At 40.7% G+C, this 22478-nt stretch overlaps 1 protein-coding gene across 4 annotated transcripts in view; it reads right to left on the bottom strand.

Annotated features, from left to right (window-relative positions):
- Positions 1 to 22478, bottom strand: part of SUCO (SUN domain containing ossification factor) — an 88577-nt gene that overhangs the window by 58607 nt on the left and 7492 nt on the right. For 3 of the 4 annotated variants that reach the window (XM_039485505.1, XM_039485504.1, XM_039485503.1), the window contains exons 2-4: positions 6247 to 6352; positions 3176 to 3286; positions 1068 to 1213 (exon numbers count right to left, since the gene is read on the bottom strand). In XM_039485505.1, the coding sequence (XP_039341439.1) occupies positions 1068 to 1213; positions 3176 to 3286; positions 6247 to 6352 (363 nt within the window). Of the gene's footprint in view, positions 1 to 1067; positions 1214 to 3175; positions 3287 to 6246; positions 6353 to 22478 lie in introns of those variants that run through there. The other variant, XM_039485506.1, reaches the window with a different exon arrangement.

A 22478-nucleotide genomic window follows, 5' to 3' on the forward strand; every position in this document is an offset into this window, starting at 1 on the left:
CTTATAGACTAACAGAAGTATTGGAGCATAAGCTTTTGTGGGTGAATACCTACTTCATCAGACGCATAAGGTGCCACAGGACTCTTTGCTGCTTTTTACAGATCCAAACTAACACAGCTACCCCTCTGATACTTGAATTCTATAGTTACCTTCAACTTTTTCTTCTTATTTTCCTGCATTTTGTGTCATCATAGAGAGGGCAGCAGAGTGATGCCTCTGTGTTCCAGAGGTGCCCTTTGAAGAGACTGCTTCAGAGCCACCCAGCCACTGATAACCTAGGCTATGATCCACTGGGAACCTCAGAAGCAGTACAGGCACTGCTGAATTCTTTTAAATGAAGATGTTTTGAGACCCCATTTAAGGGGAAAAAAGTCTCCTGCTGTCAGAGCAGAGAGTTTAGGACAGCCCTGTTGCTGCTGGTGGGAACAACAGAATTCTTAGAGGCTTATCTCCTTAAGGGACAAAGTATAGCCCAGCAGTGAAACAGTTCTGGCAAAGACATGAAAGCCTATTTGTGAGGGCTAGTGGCCTTTAACAGGGAACAGATAAAGACATGTATTTTTCAGATATACTATGAAGTGTATATAGAATACAGTTAGCAAGCTTACTACTGTGAAAGGAAAAAAATATTTCAGTTCTTAGAATATATAACTAGGTTGATAATCAACATTGACACTTCAGGCAAACAATGCAGGAAAGATGCACTGCAGAAGTGGTACAGTATATTGAAGTAGCCTTGCTATCATAAATCAGTATGTAGCAAAACTAGTAAGAGTGTAGTAGGCTGAAGTTTGCATAGTAGCAACAATAGTTTCCCCCACTGTAAATCAATGAGAAAGCTGTTGCCATGGAGATTTTGAAGAACTGATTAAATACTTTCAGATGGCATTCTCTAACAAAAATGTATAGCTATGAGAATGCTATGGGATTTTGCTTGCCAAGAGTACCAACACCTACACAGTATTACAACCAATTCCTCATGCCTAGCAATTTAGAAGGGCCACCTATTTGGGGAAATACTACTTATTGCAATAAAGACCAAAATGGTAACAAAATAAAAGGCTTACTCAGGCTGCGAGACTGGAGAGATCTCTGAGGTAGATGAACTGGAAATGTTTTCAATGCTTGCTGCTATGCTAGAAGAAGCTTCATTTAAGTCTACTGAAGGTAGTGTCTCAACCTGAGGCAGACTTAATTCACCCATTTCTGTAGTCTGTTTAAAATATTAGAAATCAGTGCAAAATTTATATGACTTCTGGTAAGTGAGATGTAAATGTACATTTCTCCTGTATTTACATAAAACATACATCTGAATTACTGATCTCTTCAAAAACCAAATATGCGCACGCGCACACATACACACACACACACACACACGAAAGAAAGAATCTGACACCATAAAGCAGGGGTAGGTAACATGTGGCACATGTGCCAAAGGCGGCACAAGAGCTGATTTTCAGGGGCACTCACACTGCCTGGGTCCTGGCCACCTGTCAGGGGGCTCTACATTTTAATTTAATTTTAAATGAAGCTTCTTAAACATTTTAAAAACCTTATTTACTTTACATACAACAATCATTTATACCACTTTTCTTGTTTTGATGAAACCTATATTTCTAAAAAAATTAATACCATTATTAGGAAAAATTTCCTAATTGTATTGTTGGGTACACAACAAAAATTGCAAATATGTCCCAAAGTAGCATTTAGTGTCATGTATGTTGCTTATGAATGAAAGCATCCAATGTTCTTTTATGGCAGGGGTCGGCAACCTTTCAGAAGTGGTGTGCCGAGTCTTCATTCATTCACTCTAATTTATGGTTTCGTGCGCCAGTAATACATTTTAACCTTTTTAAAAGGTCTCTTTCTATAAGTCTACAATATATAACTAAATGATTGTTGTATGTAAAGTAAATAAGGTTTTTTAAATGTTTAAGAAGCTTCATTTAAAATTAAAATGTAGAGCCCCCCCCAGAGCAGTGGACAGGATCTGGGCAGTGTGAGTGCCCCTGAAAATCAGCTCGTGTGCCGCCTTCGGCACACGTGCCATAGGTTGCCTACCCCGATCTAGTCTGAGCTGCTACATAACACAGGCAATAGAATATCACCAAGTGACTCCTGTTTCTAGCCAAACAAGTAGTTATGTGCTTGATAATCTTTTAGAAAGACATCCAGGCTTGATTTAAAAGCTTCTAGTGATGAAGAATCCACCACATCCTTGGTAAGTTGTGCAACAGTCAATTATCCCCACTGTTAAAAATTATACATGCTGGAATTTAATAATAAAATGTGTTGGTGTGACAAACTGGGAATGTTCTTAATGTTTTCTCTGAATACTGTGTTGGTGCCTCAGTGTCCCCTCTGCAGTTCTTAATATCTAGGTGGTGGAATAAGGGTGTGTGATTGCTGCAGAGGAAGGGGCCAGTGCACCTAAATGCCTGACACTGTCTCCTAGCAACTGATGGCCTGGGCCCCTCCCCTGCAAAGGTGCCAGCTGAAGGTGTTGGAGACAAAGAAGTCAGGTGACCTCCTGGCCCAGGAAAGGAGCTGAGCAGAGACGAGGGGCTGGAGGGGTTGTTAGTTGGCAGCTGGCTGGGGACGAGGAGTGAAGTGCAGACGTGGGGGTCTGACTCGCTGTCCCCCAGAATGGACCCGTCCGAGGGGTCCCATTCACTGTACCTACAAGCTCTGTTTTAGACCATGTTCCTGTTATGGAATAAACCTCTGTGTTACTGGCTGGCTGAGAGTCACGTCTGACTGCAAAGTGGGGGTGCAGGACCCGGTGGCTTCCCCAGTACCCCGCTGGGGCGGGCTTGCTGTGGGAAGCGCATGGAGGGGCACATGCTGAATGCTCCAAGGAGAGACCCAGGAGGTGAAGCCATGTGAGCTTCTTGCCCTGCAGACAGTCTGCTCCAAGGGAGAGGAGGCTCCCCAAAGTCCTGACTGGCTTGGTGGGGAGCAGTTCCAGAGCATCGCCCAGGGACTCTGTGACAGTTGGTCCTTGTTTTTTTCCTCCCATATGAAAAATGACACCTCCAGCAGCTCTGTGCCCAATATCTCCATGCAAGTAAAATACAATATAAATAGTTATAAAACCTCAACACACAAATGAAAAGCTCAAACCCATCAAATGTTTGAAAAATGCACCAAATGACAAATGAATGAAAAAGCTTGCCTGGTCTTCTTTTGTGCAGTCATCAAGTAAATCAGTTTCTCCAGGATAATTGTGTATATTTGAGTCCACATGTTCTAAAGACTCTGTTCCAATGGGCCTGCCTGTTTCCTCCTAGTGCATTACAAAGTAAAGAAACAATTGGATAATAAATATTCATACCATGCTTGAATTTAATCTGTGTTCTACTAAAAACACTTTCCCACTATTGGTCTTGAGACAAACCTTGGGAGTATTTTACCTTTCTAGACCTGAATTCTAGATCCAACAAAAGAAAACAAGCTGAGTTATGGAATATCCAAAGACATGTCTTACACGCTAACGTATATAAGCTAAATGCTCTTAAATCCTTGTCTGTATAAGAAAAGTCACACCAGTTTAAGTCATTTTAGTTCAATTAATGGGTTTGCACTAAAAAACACAAATCAATTTAACATTTCCTTAAGGCCTGGTCTACACTTAAGATTTAGATTGATATAGCTACAGTACTCAGGGGTGTGAAAAATTCACATCTGAGCACTGTAACCATGCCAACCTAATCCTGGTGTAGATGCAGCCAGGCTGACAGAAGAATGCTTCTGTTGATCTAGCTACCCTCACTTAGGGAGGTGGTGTTTCTACAGTGATGGAAAAACCCTATTTGCTACTGTAGGCTACATTTACACTATGGAGTTATGCTGGCACAGCTATGGTGCCATAGACATGCCACTCTAATGTGACCTAAATCTGTTTTAGCTTAATTTGACACAAGATAAACAGACTTAAACTGTTAAGACTGTTTAAGTGTGTCTGTTAAGGGTTTGTGTCCGTTCAATTAGATAGATTTAAACTGGTACAACTTCTCAATACAGAAAATAATTTAGGGAATATATATATGCGGGAAGTTACACTCTTGGCTGGATCGGTGAATGATATCTGAGAAATTGTTTACCTATAGTTGCAGTTCTTTGAAATATAGTCTGTACATATTCACAAGCTCAGGAAATGCATGCCCCTCATTGTATAAGACCCATTTGAAAAAAAATCAGTGATTCTGAAGGCTAAACGTACTAAATGTCTGAATACCCAAGGACAAGCAAGGCTATATGATGAACTGTAGCTCTGAACCCTCAATTGATTAAAACAGACTCCAGAAAAGGAGGAAAATAAGTATGGATCTATATATGAAATTAATCTTGCACACTTTCAGGTAAGTGACCTCTCTCAAGTATTAGCTACTCAGATCCCCACTTCTGAAAGATTAACTAGCAGAAATTCCTCTAAAAAGAGGGCTAGTCAAACACTGCAAGATTGTCCTCCTGAATTGAGGAGTTCTAGAGACCCAGTCAAGAGTAATATGCTAAAGAATCAACAGCTCTAAATTACATCTTCACACACAGAGTAATTTCCTAAACAAGCTACAAAAGATACTTTGGGTCTGGTGGAATGAGTTTAATCTCTAGGTTTAAATTTTAGACATCTGCTTCTGAAACAAATAATCACCTTCCCCCTCATTCCCTTAGGATGCTTATCAGAACAAAGTGTACAAGAGTGGTTTCACAAACTCAACCCCCACTACAGGTCACTTGGCTTCTTCTTTGAGTGATGTGGGCATATTACATTAGCCATAAAATCAAACTGGGGTATGAAGGATTAGTGACAAGTCCCATTTTTTATGATTGTGTCGTTTTGCTCAATTTAAAAAATGTATCTTGTATTCTTCCAGCTGAGGTCATCAGAACTGCAGGATTGTGCACAGGGTGGATAAAAATCCATTTTAAAAATGGATTTTTTTATTTAAATCAGATTTTTGATAAAATGCTTTGAGGAAAAACCTAAATATAGTTTTAATTAAGATCCATGATGAGCTATATTTGCACTATAATGTAAAGTGATTATAAATTTTAATTCTATAATATGAGACAATATATTAATGTAATGTTTAAAAAAAGTTTTGTAAATGAGTTCCAATAGTTCATGGATTAGGGACCCAATTTTATGGGGTTCCACAGGCTTCTGTATAGATTCTTTAGGTTAATCTTTCTATCTACCCAATGGGACTCAGTGCTCAGTCTAGAAGATACCATCAGAGATTATTAGTTTTGCAGTTTTCAAACTGTGGATTTATATCTCCAGAGGTAACATGCTTGTTAACAGCAAAAAAAAAAAAAAAAAAAAAAAGTAGAGGTGAGAAATAACAGACCTCAATTCTAATGTCCCTCTGCTAATTTGTGTACACAGAGTCAATCCCTTACCTCTCTCTAAAAGTGCAAAGTTTCAAAAAGTTCAATGAATAGAAGATTGTTGGGGGCAGAATAGATCTGGACAGGGAGAAGAAGTCTGGAGATAAATGTGAGAAGAGAGGGACATATGCTTGTTTTGTTAAAATATTATATGTTTGCTGTTGAAGAAAAAAATCCAGAATACTTAACGTTGTTGTTTTAGTTAAATAAGACAATTTAAATGTTGTCTGGTGATGTTCTCCTCCTAATAAGTCATGACAAGAAAATCCTCCAAATATTAATGATTAACCTGTTGAATTGGAGATAGTTCACCTCCCAATGACTTCATAAATATCTGCTTCAGTTACCTTTGGTAAATGAAATAACCAAACAGTCATTCATTTTCTGATATAGCTGTAAAACTAATCTGAAAAGTTTTCAAAATAAATCACTGTTTAAAAATGTATAGTGTGTACCTTCTAAAAATGAAATCTACATCTGTGAGTTGTGAAGAATATTAAGGTTATAACGAACAAAAATGCACTTTTATGTAGAAAACCGAGTCTTCCTGACTAGTGATTTAAATCATTATTTAAATCAAATCCACCCTGATTGTGCATCACTTAGAGCACAAGCTGGCAAAACTACAGTGAGCCTGGACATTGCATGATCTAAGAGACAGGGACACTGTGGAAATTAAAGTAGATTTTCTAGATGACTAGCCCTAGCACCTTAGCTAATTGGAGCATTTGGTACATATTTTTTAAATCACTGATTGAGAACCAATCTTAAAATGAGGACCACCACTAGCTTTGCAATTAGTCATGTGATACCATGCCCATCTACTGAAAAATATGTAAATCTCCACTGTACCTTTTCCTGGATGTTCTCATCCTCATTTGCCTGGGCATAGTTATCTGGAGAGTACTGTGATGTAGATGAAGGGCTCTCCTTACAAAAAACATGCCAGCTGGGAAGCCTGTTAAACAAAACACAGACAAAACAGGAACTAAAAATCTAAGTCTCACTTTACATACATAAATACAAAGATTATCTCCCTCAACTTTATTTTTTGTTTGTTCCTATAAAATACCTGGGTATAACCAAAAAAAGAACACCACTTTTGTTAGGTTACTGATGATCCTTTGCAAGCAGTGCTAGGAAACTCACTTCAGTTTTAAGAAGTGATCTCATAGCAGGATGGACTGGGAAGTTAGCTCTGAAATATACTCGTACTTTTTACTGACTGATTTGTAAATTAAGAAGTGGAGTCTATAGATCAAAATTCACTCATTTCTTGTGCAGTTCCATCAGTGTGCTTAGTGGCTCGGGGTGTTCTATTCCTCTTAGAAGCGTACAGTACTTGGGCACCTACGATATTACATTCTAAGCTAGCCTAACAATAGTCAAAGTCTAAGTTCCCCTGAGCCATCGGGCTGAAACAGTTAATTTCATAGCCAACAGTACACAAGGGAGTGATGTGTCGAGCATCATGTCCGACCACCTTTGACTGCCCTAACCCAATGGATCAGGTATCCACTCTGCAGTTGGGTAAACTAGAGGTGGCTTTTCAGTATGAGATCAAGTGACACTTGAACCCATGACCTTGTGGATTGTAGTCAAACCATGTGGCACTGACAGATGCAATCTCATAGTAGTAGAGAGTACTAGCTTGAACAGAACATGCAGACTTTTTCTGATCAAGAGATAAAAAGCCTCTCGTCAGAAAGTTCAGATTTTTTGATAAGCAGTTCTCAAAAGAACATTTCAGTTTCTTATCTGTAACTTACTTTGTCAAAATGGTAAATCCAGTGATTATGGGCACTGTGCAATAGGGAACTCCTACACACCTGACTATAAAGGCATCTTATATTTTTTTAATACTTCACAGAAAAATAACTCCCTTAGCACACCAACTGCATGAAATCACAGCCTAAGGAGGTGCCTCCAGAGCTGAACACCGGAAAACAAAATGCACAGAATGGAAGTTGACAAGATACTGACTAGCTATCATTAAAAGGACACACTCCTCTCTAAAATTTGAAATTTCTTTACCTTTTAGTCACAGGTCAGAAACTGAAGTTTTCTTCCTTGCCTATGCACAGATCAACTGACAATACACACCCTTGGACAGTAGCAAACAGTAATGATCAATAAAGATAACTATCATACATAAAAACAGGCTCTGTTATCCCACACAAACTGAAAATATAAACAAATGTATTTAAAGCATATATTGTAAGTTTAGAGCACACTGAAGGATGCTAACAAAGCTCTGCCAGGTAAAGAAAAGCCCAAGCTTTATAGAGCTTAGTGAACCAATATATGGTAAACCAGATAGTGGCTTTACATATGTGCTTGTATAAGGCTTGGGGGGCGAGGGAGGGAGTGTTCATGAGGGAGTTGCACCTTCAGCTCCTACAGGAGGAATTTTGTTAGCTCTTCTGATCCAAGTAGATATAGCACAAAGGGCTCATCAAATTTTCTCTATCTTCTAGATGTATAAATGCAAAATTTCCCTTTAACATGCTTGGTAAAGAAAGATATTTAGGCTTGGATACCAAAAGGTAAATTATATGATTTGGTTTACATAAAATTCTATATTTATTTGAGGGACAAACTCAGGAGTTAGATGGAGAACCTATTAGCTCAGAAAGAATTGAGGCACTCAAAAGGTGAAGGTGGCTATATAAATGCCTAACAGAGTGAAAAATGTTCTGAAGTGGTTGTGGGAATGAGAGCTGCCTGGAGACCAAGCAGGGCCTTCAAGCCATATGTAATGAGAGCTCAGTTTCCATGTTATAATTGAAATTTCTTTTTAAAAGCTGGCTAACATTGTTTCAAATGATTTTTTAAAAACAGCACTTTTTAGAACAATCTTAGTTTTACTGAACAGTTTATACTCCAAATGATACCTTTTTTACTTCAGTGAAAATGAAAAGTCCAGGTACTCCAATGGGGGAAAAAAGAAGAAGTTTATTTTGGACTATTTTCTGAAATGTCTCCAGCACACAGACACCCAACTCCCAATGGGATCCAAACCCCAAATAAATCTGTTTTACTCTATATAAAGCTTACACAGGGTAAAATTGTAAATTGGCCGCCCTCTATATCACTGATAGAGTGATATGCAATGCTGTTTGCTCCCCAGATATTAATAACTTACTCTGGGTTTATTAATAAACAAAAGTGATTTTATAATGTATAAAAAGTAGGATTTAAGTGATGTCAAGTAATAACAGCCAGAACAAAGTAAACAAAGCAAAATAAAACAAAACATGCAAGTTTAAGCCTAATACATTAAGAAACTGACTACAGGTAATATCTCACCCTCAAAGATGTTCCCATACGCTTCTTTCACACACTAGATGCCTTCCTTGTCTGTGCCCAATCCTTTCCCCTGGTATAGTCTGTTAGATCCAGCAGACAGCTCAGGTGGTAAGCAGAGGTTCTCTCATGACTGACCACCCCTTTTCATAGAATATCAAGGTTGGAAAGGACCTCAGGAGGTCAACTAATCCAACCTCCTGCTCACAGCAGGACAAATCCTCAACTATTTTTTTTGCCCCAGATCCCTAAACGGCCCCCTCAAGGATTGAACTCACAACCCAGGATTTAGCAGGCCAATGTTCAAGCCACTGAGCTATCCCTCCCTTTGATCCACCCCCTTTTATAGCTTTGGCACAAGGTGGGAATCTTTTGTCTGTGCTTGTCCCCATCCCCGGCTCATCCATGGAAAAGTACAAGGATTAAGATGGATTCCAGTATCATGTGACATGGTCACGTCACTTTAAAACCCTTAGTCTCCATTCTTCCTGGGTTGGCCCACAGGTACACAGGAAGGAATGCAGGCAAATAAACCGTTTACAACCAATCGTCCTAGTCAATGGGAGCCATCAAGATTCTAAACCACCATTAATTACAATACGACCTCGGAGTTATATTTTATATTTCTAGCTTCAGATACAAGAATGCTATATGCATACAAATAGGAGGAATATATTCAGTAGGTTATAACCTTTGTTATGATACCTTACAAGAGACCTTTTGCATAAAGCATATTCCAGTTGCATCATATTTACACTCATAAGCATATTTCAATAAAACATATGGAATGCAACATCACAGGCAGCAGTATCTTTTGTCCTCTTGTTTCTTGTAACTGTTCTAGGTCTAGCCACAGCAGCCTAGTTTTATGACATGATTTGACACTCACATTGCCACCATTACACTTTTGCAAGAAAAGCAGAGAATATTAAATAGGCTAATAACAATTTGAGTATACTGTTGGATCCAGTATAATGTGTTACATATTTCAAGTTAAATAACATCTATGGCAATGCAAGACTAGGAATGATGGTGGTCACCCTTAAGCTCTCTCATTAGGGTTGAGCCCAACCAGCTACTTCAGTGGTCCCCAACCTTTTCGTCTGGCGCCTGCCAGACGAAGGACCGTGGCGGCGGTGGAGCACCCACCGAAATGCCGCCGAATTTCTGCGGCATTTCGGGGGCTACGCCTCTCGATGACATTGCTTGTCAGCGGCACGTGGTGTCATCAAGAGGCGTCGCCGCCGAATTTCTGCAGCGTTTCGGCGGCGACGCCTCTCAATGACGTCACTTGCCGCCGACAAGCGACGTCATCAAAAGATGTCGCCGCCGAAACACCACAGAAATTCAGCGGCATTTCGGCAGATGCTCCACCGCCGGCCAAGACGCAGGCGCATTTAGATGCCCCCGCGGGTACCACGTTAGGGACCCCTGAGCTACTTTGTTTATAAACACTACTTACATCATCTACATTAGGTACAAACAAACATTACATAGGCATTGCCATATTATATTAGGCCCTTGGTCCATCTAGTTCAGTATCATGTCTCTAACAGTGACCTGCTTCAGAGGAAACTGAAAGAAAAGCCCCAGTCAACAGCTATGCACTTCCATGAATGTCTCATAGTAATTCCTAATAGAGGTTCGTTTAAGGCTTGAATCATGAGATTTAATAATCTTTCCAAAAATTGTTTGCATGAACTACTGCAACTAGATATACTTTTTATCTATGTAAAAGTCCAATCCTCCTTTGGAATTTGCTAAACTGCTGGCCTCAATGACATCCTGGAGCAATTAATTCTACAGACAGATAAATAATATGTAATTAGTTTTCTATTTGCTGCCCTTGATTTCATTGAATCCCTCCCCCTTATTCTTGTGGTGAGAATGAGAGAATGGAAGATCACTTATAGCTTCTCTATACTATTCATTACTGTAAGGTGAGCAGCAAGTGATCCCTATATTTAGGTTGCCTAACACTTTTCATTATAAAAGATTTTTGTGATCTTTGACAAACTTCACACCTTTACTATTTGTAGCAGATCTTTGATATTTGGCAGGGAAAATGCCTTGGTATCACAGAAGTGGCTTTTCTTTGACTTATTGAAATTTTGTTTTTTGCTGTGACAGAAACTGCTAACATCACTATCACTTTTCTTCCCCTTGCATTTCTAAAGAAAATATTAGCTCTGTATCAGAATAATAGACATTCTAAGGCCAGGCTCACCTTACTGCCAAAGCAGTAGCAGGCATTGTACTGGCAAACTTGTGGAAGCTGCCATAGTGAGTGAGTGAGAGTGAGAGTGAGAGAGAACTGGGCCAGGTTAGAATCTCGCACCCAATCACATCCAAAACCCAGCAGTCTGTTTGCACCACCACACTTCTGGGAATAACCTTCCCCTCCTGCCAGCTAATTCAGTTAGTTCTTTTGCTCAACCTGTAGTAATCTGCACTGCAGAGATGAAGGTTCAGGATTCAAACTCTGCTTATGATGCGTTAACAGGGGGTTTACACATTTGCACAGAACAGTTTGTTTTCTCCTATAAAAAAAGTTACACACAAAAACGTTAAGTTTTTTAAACTGCAAAGTCAAAAGATAGGAAATGCAAGATTTACAGTTGCCCATGCACACTTTGTTCTGACTCCTTACGTACATAAATTATAATACATGCTTAATTACACAATCATATTCTTTCCACAAGACCCTTGCCTCATTCTGGGCACCAGATCAATATGCAAGGGAGAAGAATTAAGGTTGCACTGTACATCTGGCATTTCCTAACCTGTTTAAAACAATCTGTTGATCAAGTCCTTTCTTATTTCAAAAAAGAGAAGAAGCAAGCACTCAAGACATTTTCTCCCAGAATCCTAATCAATATTGCCTTTTTCTGAACCCCCTCCAATTTTGCCATGTCCTTCCTGTGATGGGTTGACCAGTACTTCACCCAATACACTAGGTAAGGGTGAACTACTGATCTAAATAATCACATTCTGTATTTTCCATAACTCCACCAGAGAGGTCCTTTGGGGCCATCTGCCCGTCCCAAGTCAGGGTAAAGGAGGAGGGTTGGGCGTGGGGCTAGCAACTCCACCCTGTAAAAATCAGCTTGCTACAGAAATGCCAACAATAGAGTTAACAGAGACTTTTAGCCTGGAAAAAGAAGGGTCTTCAACTCGAAGATGCATGACGCTGGGTGGTGAAAGCCGCGAGGAAGCCACTAAGCCGATCACCCTTCTTGCAGCCAGGAGGATTACCATCGGCACATGGAACGTGAGGACCATGTACGAGTCAGGAAAGACGGCGCAGGTTGCAGCAGAGATGAGGAGCAACAACCTGACCCTACTAGGCAAGAAATACCTGGCGACGCGACCTTCAGGTTGATAGCAAAAAAATGGGCTATACCTGGAACCAGCTAGAGCGAATGGCCCAGGATAGAAGACTATGGAGATCTGTTGTTGGCGGCCCATACCCCGGTTGGGGTGACGGGCATGAATGATGAATGAATGATGTATTTTCCATCTAATTTCTTAGACATTCCAACATTGCTTTTTTGACTGCAGTTGCAGACTCAGCTGAGGTCTTCTGTGAACTGTCAGAATGAAAAGCAGCAATTTTCCTACTACAGTGGTGGACTAGGTCTCTTAAAATAGGGTGTAGTAATAAAAGTAGTGTCCACGAGGGCTTGCGCTTAAAAAAAAAAAAGACAGAATGCATAGCAATGTAAATGCTTTATTCCTGGGGGAATTCTGCAACAAAAAAATAAAAATTCTGCACACAATATTTTAAAATTCTGCATATTTTATTTGTCAAAACAATAATATAATCACACCAGTTTAAATTACTTTTTGGTCATTTATTTCAAAACACCTGTCAGCAAGTACGTCTGTAACAATATAGACCAAAAAGACTGAGGAAAATGTTTTTTGACAAAGAGTCATTAATATAGAACTCTGAGTAATAATTCATTTAAACTACAATACAGAACCATATTTCCTGCACCCCTCAGAACCAGTGCAAAGGCTTGGAAGAGTCAGGGATAACGGAGGAGCTGAGGGAGGGGAAGCAAATTGCTGGGAAGGAGCCTAGGTGTGAACTTGGAGGGTTGTTGGGTATGAGTGGGAAAAGAATGGAACAGAGTTTTTTTCCTTCCCCCCCCCCCCCCCCCAACCTGGCCCGACAGGTGCTGCGAAGAAGGCGGGCTCTCTCTTCCTTATCGGACTGGGATCAGTTGCTGTGTTCTATTGCCATAGCTCCCTCTGATGGGCAAAAGGCGGAACTGCAACAACATTTCAGCATCAGAGGGGTAGCCATGTTAGTCTGGATCTGTAAAAGCAGCAAAGAATCCTGTGGCACCTTATAGACTAACAGACGTTCTGGAGCATCCGACGAAGTGGGTATTCACCCACAAAAGCTCATGCTCCAAAACGTCTGTTAGTCTATAAGGTGCCACAGGATTCTTTGCTGCTTTAACATTTCAGCAGAAGCTTTTTTCTGCGCAAAAAAATGAAAAATGCGCATGGCTCATTAATTATGCACACAGTAGCACAGAATTTTCCCAGGAGTACTGCATCTATGGAACAGATTGTTAATAATGTGTGATCAGCTTTATTAACCAGGGGCTGGACATTTTAGTTCCTAAACTAGGCAGCTTGATTTCACTTCTCATTAAAATACAAATCACAACCTACTTTTTCCCCCTCCACAAGAGGTAGGGGAGAATTTTAAAAAACCACACACCCCATATGCATATAAGTCACAGCTTTGACACCCATAAGCTAGAGAAGCTAAAAACCATAGAAAGGTGTATATAAATGTGTGACAACCATCAGAACAAGTTTTACAAGTACATTTTCATTTGTTTTTAAATGAACATGATTCTATGTGGTTGAAGATTAAGTTTATTCTAAAAAGAGTACTAAAATCTTCAACAATACAATAGACAAGAGTGTAAATTATTAACACAAGTGGTGTTTAAGTTAAAGTAATCTACAGAAATACAAAGATCTAAAAGAAACAATTTGTAAAATATTTATGTTCCCAACTACTGCTTCACTATATACAATCAACCTCTGCAGTTCTGACATTTCACTTCTATTAACATTATTACAATATTATAATTTAGGCACATCAAACAGGCAGAATCATTCTTCAAATTTGAAATTCTGAGTAGTCTTGCCTTTATGTTGCAGACATCCCATACTTCCAATCTACGAACACCCCCCCCACACACACACGATTCTAAAGAAGGCCACCTAAAAAGACATGCAGAAGAGAGTTTTCAAACGGGGCAGCTATTCTACCCTCTGCCTGTCTCTAGCCCCTTCTTGGAACAAGTCCTCATCTGTTACTTTTCTCCTCTTACCCAAAATTCTAACCTATTGGTCTCTATAAAAACTCTAATTCATAGTCTATCAGGGTATGAAGGGACCTCAGGACATCTAGTCCAACCCCCTACTCAAAGCAGGACCAATCCCCAGACACATTTTTGCCTCAGATCCCTAAATGGCCCCCTCAAGGAGTGAACTCACAACCCTAGGTTTAGCAGGCCAATGCTCAAAGCACTGTGCTATCTCTCCCCCCTAATTTTAAGCATCCACTTAAGAACAGGGTCAAGTAAAGTCTGCTTCCTGCTGATTTAGTACAATATGCCACTAAACAATACTCATATAAAGAAAACTAAGCAGATACAGTGAAACCTCGCTGTAACGCGACCCTTGGGGTCCAAAAAATTCCATTGCGCTAAATGCGGGGTCACGGTATAGCAGGGCTTCAAACCAGTCCGTTTTTCAGTGGCCCCAAAGCGGTGCATTGAGGTGCACCGCCTAGTGCCCCTGGTGCCTAGTGCCCAGCAGGGGAGAGGAGCTGCGGCCCCCCGCCTGCCAGGGACAGAGAACTCCGGGGCTGCAGGTGCCGGTGCTCTGTCCCCGGCAGGTGCGAGGCCGCAGCTTCTTTCTGGCTTCAAGAGAAGCCGCGGCTCCCCGCCTGCCAGGGACAGAGAACTCCAGGGCTGCAGACGCTGGTGCTCTCTGTCCCCGGCAGGCGGGGAGCCGCGGCTTCTCTTGAAGCCGGAAAGAAGCCATGGCCCCGCACCTGCCGGGGACAGAGAGCACTGGCCCCGGCAGCCCCGGAGAAGCCAGAGAGAAGCTGGGGCCCTGCACCTGCTGGGGACAGAGAGCACCGGTGCCAGCAGCCTCGGAATTCTCTGTCCCCAGCAGGTGCGGGGCTGCAGCTTCTCTCCCCTGCCATGGTGTTGGGGACCATTGGTACAGCACCATACTGTATTATGCCTTAAAGGGGAGCCAACCTGTGATCGCGTTATATGCGATTTCGCGTTATGGCGGAGCGCGTTATTGAGAGGTTTGACTGTATTTCTAAACATTGGTTAACAGATGTTAGACTTGGAGACATACTATATTTGGCATATAATCTTATACAGAGAGTCCCCTTCTGCTCTAGTAATCAGTAGCAAAATTTTATAGAATCCATTTCTGCAGGGAGTTAATTGTTTTGTTTGACCAAAAGGGAATCTTGCCCCTTTTTAAAGAAGAGAGGAATTCTATTCTAGGGAAGTAGTTTGAGTTCCTTGCAGCTATTATAGTACCATTAGCCAGATTGGCAGCTGGGAAAAAAAACAAAAAACAACAACAAAAACTAACCCTAAAGTTAAGCAATTAATTTAGTTACAGGTTTGACCCTGTCCCATTTCTATTACTTTTCTCATCCGCACCATGATTCTGTTTTTCCTTCTACTCTATTTCAGTGCTTTTCACATAGAACAAACTACTGATAGCATTTTGTTATTGCCAAACACTATAGCCTATCAGTAAAATATATATATGGCTGCATATTTGTCAAGTCTTTATATTCAGAATACAAAAAAAAAGTCAATAAAATCCAAGATGCTAACTCGTATAGTATTTGCAGCTCTACCAGTCCAAGACACAGCAAACCCATTTAAGTAGTTCCTTCATGCAAATGCCTCTTCAAATGCCTGTATTTTCTTTGCCTCAGGCCAAACATGCCACACTATTGTTTATTATGTATTAGTGTGCAGATAGTTTCTAACATGTAATTTCCACACTGATCGATGAGTAACAAAATAGCAAAAACGACCACCAGTCTTTCAGATTATCAGTACATTAAGGCTTTCTAGTCAATATTAAGATTTTATCATTCCCTGTCCTTGCTATTATATACTTCTCTTGTTGCATCAAGATTTACCCTCTCTCTCTCTCTGAATAAATCACTGTTTCTAAGAGAGTCTCTGACCTTGCAGAAGTTTTTAATGTAGCAATTCAAGTTTGCTACAGATGGTTCAATGACGACAGCAACGGAAGCTATTTAAATCTGATAAAGAATAATCTGGCATTTTCATTGGTATATTTCTACGCCTGACTTTCTTGGATGCCCCACTGGATTCCTAAGGTTAAGAAGAGATACACATCCAAGTCCTGGATGCTAGCCCAAGCTTACAAGACAAAAACTTTACCCTTCATACGATAAACGTGCTGTTCTTTAGTGAAGAGGAAGGAAAAAAAACATCTGCTCATCACTTCTGAATAAAATAGTGTGTGAGATGTTGTGATTTAGCAGTGTTCCATTGACAGCTTGGCATCCATAACAAACCAAGCTTTTTTGTGTTTAATAAGCAAAAAAAAACACTGCTTAAATATAGAACTACCTGGGACTTCCTGGTTGAGTGGCAGACAGCACTTATTCAAAGGAGAAAATCCCTGGCTAAGCCCTGAAAAGAGTGACTGGGAAAGGCAGAAACAAACTAGATTTCTAACTTCTATAACAATCACAGAAGCAGAGAGATGGAGCAGGAGTCTCAAAAATTGGAGATTTCCTTACAATTTGACTCGTCTGTTACTTGAATCTTGAAACCATGCTCAGCCTTGCTTAGAAGAAACAGGAAATGGATGTGGAAAAACTGTAAAGCCAAGTTCTGCTTTAAATTGGCCCCCAAAGCTCCACAAGCTACCATTACCAGCACCATTATTGGAGGGGAGAGTCTACAGGAGCGATGAGCTACGCAGGCCAAACAACAGAGGTCCCCATGAGCTCAACATTCCATTTTAGTGTATTGACAAGACACTAAATAGGGAAATTCCCTGGTTCCCCTCTAGTCCTGTCAAATGGACCATCTCTCTATAGAAGTTGTTTGGCCAGAAGGAGAAGAGTGTCCTAAAATTCTACCCGGAAAGGAGGCCCTCCAGAAAGCGCCCTGAGGAACCTACATCTGCCTACACAGAGGCAGAAGACTGGGCTCTCAATGTGGCTGTAGCACTTCTAGTGTGCCAGCAAAGAAAGACAGCAATCAATTTAAAAAAAATGTAAGAAGTACTCTGCTTACCTCTGAAGCATGGAACAAAGGCAGGTACTCCCAGAGGTTTTAAAAAAAAAAAAAAAAAAAAAAAAAGAAGACCTCTGGTACTATAAATGGCCATTATCATCATCCCATCTCACCCAAATACGAGACACAGCATTCTCTTATTCGTACAGAGGTGTTTTGGGTTTATCCACACTTCATTTCTACCACACAACGGAGAAATGTTAAAGCTAACTTTTTGACCGATTAAACAATTTTGAATGATTTAGATAGCTAGTTGCTACTATTACAGAGCAGGATGCTACAACAAGAGAATCAGTTTAAATGACTATGCGCATGCCTTTGAGAGAAAACAGTAAGCACAAAATACACAGAATCAAAATGAGTAAGGATGCTACAAGGTAAGAATCTATACATATTGCCTGAAGTAAAATCTTTGTTTCTTACCACAATGCATTTCACTGTTTGTTTTGAGAACACAGAAATATTTCATTACTTTCTAGCTTGAAACTGATGAAAAATAGGTCAAAGCAGAATATACTTTCTTCGCTGTTGCTCAACTATGCTTTTCTTTCGCAAAAAGTTTTCATATTTTAAATCCTGCCATCCAGAATGTTCTTCAGAAAGAAAGGGATTTCTTCATTTCATTTACAGAACTGGATTCATATGCACAAAAATAGTGAGCATATCCTGTTTCTGTAGATCAGATCTTGCAAATCAGGTAAGTTTGCATCAAGAACTCTCAATCTTAGTGTAGCTTAATTTTTTTTTTAAAAAATACAGAAAGTTACTAGACAAATTAGAGTGCATATAAATGATAAAAACAAAAACAAAGGTCTGCAGAGGAAACAGAGAAATAATCAGTCTTCAGTCACTACTAATATCTAGTTTAATCATCCTTGTCCAACACAGCAAAATTTACTGTGATGTAATTTTTTTGAGTGGGCTTGTCTCCTGTGTGGACTACACCAATATAAAATTAGAACCCTGTTATGAAATAATACTAAAGCCCTGTACCTGAGCTTCCAAGAGTGTTGATAGTGTTTCGGTGTCCCACTTCACACACCTTAAATGGACCACATTTTCAGAAAGTGCAGACCACGGACTCTCTGAAAACCAGGTCCCCCTTTAAAGTGTTTGAATTGGGGCACTCCAAGTCTCTTGTCACGCTTAAATATATAGACCAGTGGTTCCCAAACTGGGGTTTGTGAAATGTTACAGGGGGTTCTCAGGGAAAAAAAATCCTGAATGGTGGACAGAGCTGTCCCTCGGGACCCCGGGCAGCACAGGTCCAGCAGCCTGGAGCCCCTGGACTTCCAAGAGCTAAGCAGATCAAAGCAAGCCTATCTATCACACTGAGGAGATTTAAACTTCAACACTCCTTATAAGAAATGGAAAGGGAGGTGGATATTTTTTGCTGTTTTTAAAACGAAATAGGCAGCTAGTGTTTTTTAAATTATTATGAAGAACAAGTTTAAGCTTTGTTGTAATGTGTGTTGTTTGCCTGGGCTGCTCAAGAACTGAATGCTTGTGTAGGAGGAACTCTTTGAGTTGACTTCTTAAATACCTTCCTGCTGTTTCATATCTGATACGCCTTGATGAAACATAGAAACCTTGTCTTATAACAGGCTTATTCAAAGCGATACAAGCTATGAAAGTGAGATCTTGGAAGAGTGTTGCTGTTTTCAGAATAAAAATACTGTAATGATCAATAATAATTAATAATAAATAGCGTGTAATAAGCATGTCATAAAAACAAATTGTGTATTTCCAAGATCACTGCTTTTATAATTTATACTCAGGTAAAGGAGAAAATCCCTGGAAATATTTGTTTTTAGGAGGGGGTTCGTTAGACTTGACATTTTCGGCAAAGGGGTTCACAGGTTGTTAAAGTTTGGGAACCACTGATATAGACCCTATTCCTCACAGGTCTTTATCACAGTGCCCTGACGCTAAATGTGACACGGTAAGCAGGCTCTACCTGATCATCTTACCATCTTAGTAGAACAGTTTGTGGATGGATTAAATTAAAAATACATAAATACTACTAATGCATTCTGGCTGGAAAAAATAAACAGCAAAGCCTTATGTGGACTGTGCAGAATACAAGAAGGTAATGAAGCACATGGCGTTGATGCTTACTCCCCCACATCTCCCACACTGGGGTTTTTAAACACAAGTTTGTGCAAACACCAGGTGTGCCATTAGCTGTGGATAACAAATATTTTAAAGCTCTTGAAATCAAGCAAAGAACAGAATTTCTCTTTAAAAAGTTAAAGTTATGCTTCAGTCATACCAGCCAGCATTTCTGCCACCACAGCTAGTTCACACCTATGTTAAAAACAGTTCCCTTACCTGGGGGAAGTTATTCTAGAACAAACACAGTCTGACAGCCATTATCTGCTCAGTGCTGTGCACACAGGAAGCAGAAATGGCAATCAACAGCAATGTTAAAACATAGTTATCAGGATTCTACTATCAACCTGTGTGAATAAGAATTTTTGTCTGAAAATCATTATAAAAAACTATGCTGTATAACAGCCAGACACTTTATATAATGGATTTATAACAGGGGTGGGCAAATTTTTGGCCCGAGGGCCACATCTAGGTATGGAAATTGTACAGTGGGCCATGAACGTTCACTAAATTGGGGTTGGGGTACACAAGGGGGGGAGGGTTCTGGCTGGAGGTGTAGGCTCTGGAGTGGGGCTGGGAATGAGAGATTTGGGGTGTAGGAGGATGCTCCAGGCTGGGACAGAGGGATTCAGGTGCGGGATCAGGGTTGGTACATGGGGGGAGGAAGGGGTGCAGGCTCTGGGGTGGGGCCAGAAACAAGAAGTTCAGGGAGCGGACTCCGGGCTGGGGTGAGGGCTTCGACTGGGGGTGCAGGCTCTGGGAATGAGGGGTTTGGGGCACAGGAGGTGCTCTGGGCTGGGACTGAGGGGTTCAGAGGGCAGGAGGGGGGATCAGGGCTGGGGCAGGGGGTTGGGGTGTGGGGAGAGGCTCAGGGGTGCAGGCTCCAGGCGGCGCTTACCTCAAGCAGCTCCCGAAAGAAGCAGCATGTCCCCCCTCTGGCTCCTACACAGAGGTGCGGCCAGATGGTTCTGCGTGCTGCCCCGTCTACAGGCACCGCCCTTGCCGCTCCCATTGGCTGCAGTGCCCAGCAAATGGGAGCTGTGGGGGTGGCACCTGCGGACAGGGCAGCGCGCAGAGCCCCCTGGCTGCCCCTAAACGTAGGAGTCAGAGGGAAGACATGCTGCTGCTTCTGGGAGCTGTGGCGCACACACGCGGAGTGGCCCCTGACCCTGCTCCTCAGCTGGAGCATGAGAGCAGGGCAAGCCCCAGACCCCGCTCCGAGGTGGAAGCTTGAGGTCCAGATTAAATCGGCCGGCAGGCCGGATGTGGCCCGCAGGCCGTAGTTTTCCCACCTCTCATTTATAATAAACTTCTTATCCTGAAATGACCCATGATGATTATCTTATGGGGCTAAAAGTAGAAGAGCTTTTAGGCTAAAAAAAGTTCCTTTTTAAGTGAAGCAAGCTTAGACAGAAAATAGTTTGAAGGGACAATGTCAAGTTAAAAATTGTTATCTTTTTATTAACCACTCCTAGATAAATATTTTTAATATGTCTACCATTAATGCTGATTTTTCTGACTTTTGCATCCTGGAAAATTAAGATTAATTAGTGAGTTTCATTTTTGTCTGTACTCAGTTTCATGTTCCTAGTTCTCCTGCACTAACACAATGCTGAAATGTTCAAATCCTAATTAACTATTTTCATTAGATTTTAAAATCATGGGAATGTTTTCACTGATCTCAGGTTCTATAATACCTCGTTTTAGACTAAAAAAGTGTTCTAGCCTGCGTTCTCCAAAAGCCACTAACCTCTCCAAGCAGACAACCACTAAGAGCAGAATTTGGAATATTTTACTCCAAACTAATAGTTATAATATCTTGTCCATTTCAAAGAAAGATGGCTTTACTAAAGGACAGGAGTAAGAATAAAGATTAAGTATTTTTCCTTGGGCATTGTGTGTTTTCACTGAAACAAAACCAAAAGGAAAAGATTACAGTAGGCAAAATAAACAGCAGTTTAAAGAATTACAATACAATAGACCACTGGCAGGGAAGGCTAAAGAAGAGTAAAAAACCAGGAATTGGAAGATGACATGTCTTTGCAACAGGCAGGGTCTCACAGAGTAATGGCAGTGACTATAATTACAGGGTTGCATTTCCATTTAAGTAGGATTCTCTCACGCCTTGAATAAACAAATTTGAAGTTTCTAGGACAAGCCACTTTTGAGATATGACATGACAAAGAGGTAGCTGAATAATTTTCAAAGACAACTTAAAAACAAACAAAAAAAACACAATACATCAGAAACTGCTTATCCAATTCATTTCAAGTTACCATAAAAACCCACAGTAAACATAGGAAACATTTCAACTCAAAGGACCTCCTTGAGGGATTTAGAGTGGAATAAAAATAGGGCTTACAATGAAAACCTGCATTACACCTCTACCCCGATATAACACTGTCCTCGGGAGCCAAAAAAAAAGTCTTACTGTGTTACAGGTGAAACCGCATATCAAACTTGCTTTGATCCACCAGAGTGCGCAGCCCCGTCCCACAGCACTGCTTTACCGCATTATAGCCGAATTCGTGTCATATCGGGTCGCGTTATATTGGGGTAGAGGTGTACTTTTTTCCAAAAACATACGCCAAAGTAGATATCAAGAAGTAAATTCAGATTCCAATAGTATGCAAATCCCTGCTTTAATTAAAAAACTCATCTTTAGCTACAAAGCCACAATCGGCACCTCCACAATAGAGTTCTCTATACACAGAACATGCATTTCACTTTAGAAGTCAGCAGATGGAAACAAAGGTTTTGAATATATAAAACGGATGCCTAAGTCTGTTTCTTCATAAAAAGTTTCTCCACAAAAGGTATGAAGTAATTTTATTTTGATTTATTAAACATTTTAGTACCACAGCAGAAGTGTTATGAACAGATTTAAATTACATACAAAAAAAATCCTGAACCCCAATATAATTTAAAATGTTAAGATCTCTATCCAGAAGAGAGACCAGCCTGCTGCAAATACTGCCTATTCTAATTCACCAACAAACAAACAAACAAACAAAAAAAACACACACACACACACACACACACCACCAATGAAACAGGGAACTGTAGAGTTGCTTTGAACGCTCCGTAAAGTGAGCTTCTTACTAACCCCTATCTTTGGTCTGTCTCTTCTTCTGACAGCCTCTCATACACTTAGCCTAAAATACAGGGTGGCACCGAGTCTCACATAGGCTATGTCTACACTGCAATAAAACACCCATGGTTGGCCTGTTTCAGCTGACTTGGGTTTGTGGGGCTCAGGCTGCCTGGCTATAAAACTGTAGTATAAATGTTTGGACTCAGGCTGGAGCC

This window comes from Mauremys reevesii, linkage group 8, assembly GCF_016161935.1.
Source record: "Mauremys reevesii isolate NIE-2019 linkage group 8, ASM1616193v1, whole genome shotgun sequence".
Classification (NCBI taxonomy): Eukaryota; Metazoa; Chordata; order Testudines; family Geoemydidae; genus Mauremys; species Mauremys reevesii.